This window comes from Oncorhynchus gorbuscha, linkage group LG22, assembly GCF_021184085.1.
Source record: "Oncorhynchus gorbuscha isolate QuinsamMale2020 ecotype Even-year linkage group LG22, OgorEven_v1.0, whole genome shotgun sequence".
Lineage (NCBI taxonomy): Eukaryota > Metazoa > Chordata > Actinopteri > Salmoniformes > Salmonidae > Oncorhynchus > Oncorhynchus gorbuscha.
This window is the reverse complement of record NC_060194.1, coordinates 42,584,347-42,586,835: the sequence shown is the minus strand read 5'-3', so window position 1 is coordinate 42,586,835 and position 2,489 is coordinate 42,584,347. Positions and strand designations below refer to the sequence as shown.

Genomic DNA, 2,489 nt, shown 5'->3' with positions numbered 1-2,489 from the left:
TAGGAATATTGGTGATCATGATATTGGTGATCATGATACTGGGAATATTGGCGATCATGATACTGGGGATATTGGCGATCATGATACTGGGGATATTGGCGATCATGATACTGGGAATATTGGCGATCATGAAACTGGGGATATTGGTGATCATGAAACTGGGGATATTGGTGATCATGATATTGGGGATATTAGGAATCATGATATTGGTGATCGTGATATTGGTGATCATGATACTGGGGATATTGGTGATCATGATACTGGGGATATTGGTGATCATGATATTGGGGATATTTATATTGTCTTCTCTCCTCTCCTCCTTCTTCTCTCCTCCTCCCCTCTTCCTCCTTGTCTTCTCTGCTTCTTCTCTCCACCTTCTGCTCTTCCTCCTTCTCCTCTCTTCTTCCTCCTCTTCTCTCCTCTCTTCCTCCACCTCCTCTTCTCTCCTCAGACACAATCTGATGTCAATGTGCTGGCAGTACAACCCCAAGCTGCGTCCCAGCTTCCAGGAGATCATTGAGATGCTCCACAAGGACCTTCACCAGTCCTTCCAGGAGGTCTCCTTCTACTATAGCCAGGAGAACAAGCCTCCGGAGCAGGAGGACTTTGACCTGGACATGGACAACATGGAGAGCATTCCCCTAGACCCATCCTCTTACTCCCAGAGAGGGGACCACAGTTCCTCTTACTCCCAGAGAGGGGACCACAGTTCATCTTACTCCCAGAGAGGGGACCACAGTTCCTCCTACTCCCAGAGAGGGGACCACAGCTCTGAGCGGGACGAGGCGGGTTCGTCACTGGGGTTGAGACAAAACAACTACGAGGAACACATCCCGTACACACACATGAACGGGGGAAAGACTAACGGACAACAGACACTAGCCCTCCCTCGGTCTAGTCCCTCCTAACAGAACATTATATGGGGGTAAGGGTCTAGTCCAGGGGTTTGCAACTCTAGTCCTCTGGGGCCTGATTGGTGTCATACTTTTACCTCCATCCTATCAAAGACAGCTGATTAATCAAATTTCGTTCTAAACTGAAGATCATGGTTTGTTGATTATTGGAGTCAGGTGTGTTAGCTGGGGCAAAACTTTGACACCTATCAGGCCCATGAGGACTGGAATTGCCCACCCTCGGTCTAGTCCCTCCTAACAGAACATTATATTGGGTAAGGGTCTAGTCCCCCTAACAGAACATTTAAATAGGGTAAGGGTCTAGTCCCTCCTAACAGAACATTATATTGGGGTACGGGTCTAGTCCCCCTAACAGAACATTTAAATGGGGTACGGGTCTAGTCCCTCCTAACAGAACATTATATTGGGTAAGGGTCTAGTCCCTCCTAACAGAACATTATATTGGGTAAGGGTCTAGTCCCTCCTAACAGAACATTATATTGGGGTACGGGTCTAGTCCCTCCTAACAGAACATTATATTGGGTAAGGGTCTAGTCCCTCCTAACAGAACATTATATTGGGGTACGGGTCTAGTCCCTCCTAACAGAACATTATATTGGGTAAGGGTCTAGTCCCTCCTAACAGAACATTATATTGGGTAAGGGTCTAGTCCCTCCTAACAGAACATTATATTGGGTAAGGGTCTAGTCCCTCCTAACAGAACATTATATTGGGTAAGGGTCTAGTCCCTCCTAACAGAACATTATATTGGGGTACGGGTCTAGTCCCCCTAACAGAACATTATATTGGGGTACGGGTCTAGTCCCTCCTAACAGAACATTATATTGGGTAAGGGTCTAGTCCCTCCTAACAGAACATTATATTGGGTAAGGGTCTAGTCCCTCCTAACAGAACATTATCCCCATGTCTTTCTCTCACACAGATGAATTGATATGAATATAGTTTTGTTGTTTTGTATAGATGATCACTTTTTTCACTTGTTCAGAGGCCTCCTGGAAGTACACATCTCAAGGACATTATTGCTCTCTGTTGTCAAGATGCCACCCTCATTACACTACAGTATGTAGCCATGTTGTCCAATGTCACCCAGGAGAGAACATACAACCAACCACACGTACACTTTTTGTATTCAAGAAAGACGAACCTCCCTCTCTACTGCTTCTCTCGTCCTCAATCTTTTTTTTTCTTTTTTTAATATTGCCAAGTTTCCACGAATGTGTGGCAGAGGTAGAAATCAACTGTGAAAATAATTAAACTTTGGGTCAACCTGAAGGCTGCTAACCCCAGGACTTTCCAGACTGTCCCTTCCCCAAGCTAGGGTCTCTCCCTGGGCAGCTCAGCCCTCGCTGGGTCCCTAGGTCTCCCTGGGCCATGGAGGTCCCCCATGGTGTCACTCAGTGTAAAAGTGCCCTTTTTATCTCTGTCTGTAACCTGCATCTTATGTCACGGAGCTGTGTGTCTGTCTGTGACCTGCATCTAATGTCATGGAGCTGTGTGTCTGTCTGTGACCTGCATCTAATGTCATGTAGCTGTGTCTGTCTGTGACCTGCATCTTATGTCACGGAGCTGTGTGTC

At 46.4% G+C, this 2,489-nt stretch overlaps 1 protein-coding gene across 1 annotated transcript in view; it reads left to right on the top strand.

Annotated features, from left to right (window-relative positions):
* Positions 1–2,489, top strand: part of LOC124009618 (insulin receptor-like) — a 143,600-nt gene extending 141,111 nt beyond the window's left edge. Inside the window, exon 24 of the mRNA XM_046321602.1 lies at positions 452–2,489. Coding sequence (XP_046177558.1) covers positions 452–908 — 457 coding nt within the window. The 3' untranslated portion in view covers positions 909–2,489. The remainder of the gene's footprint in view (positions 1–451) is intronic.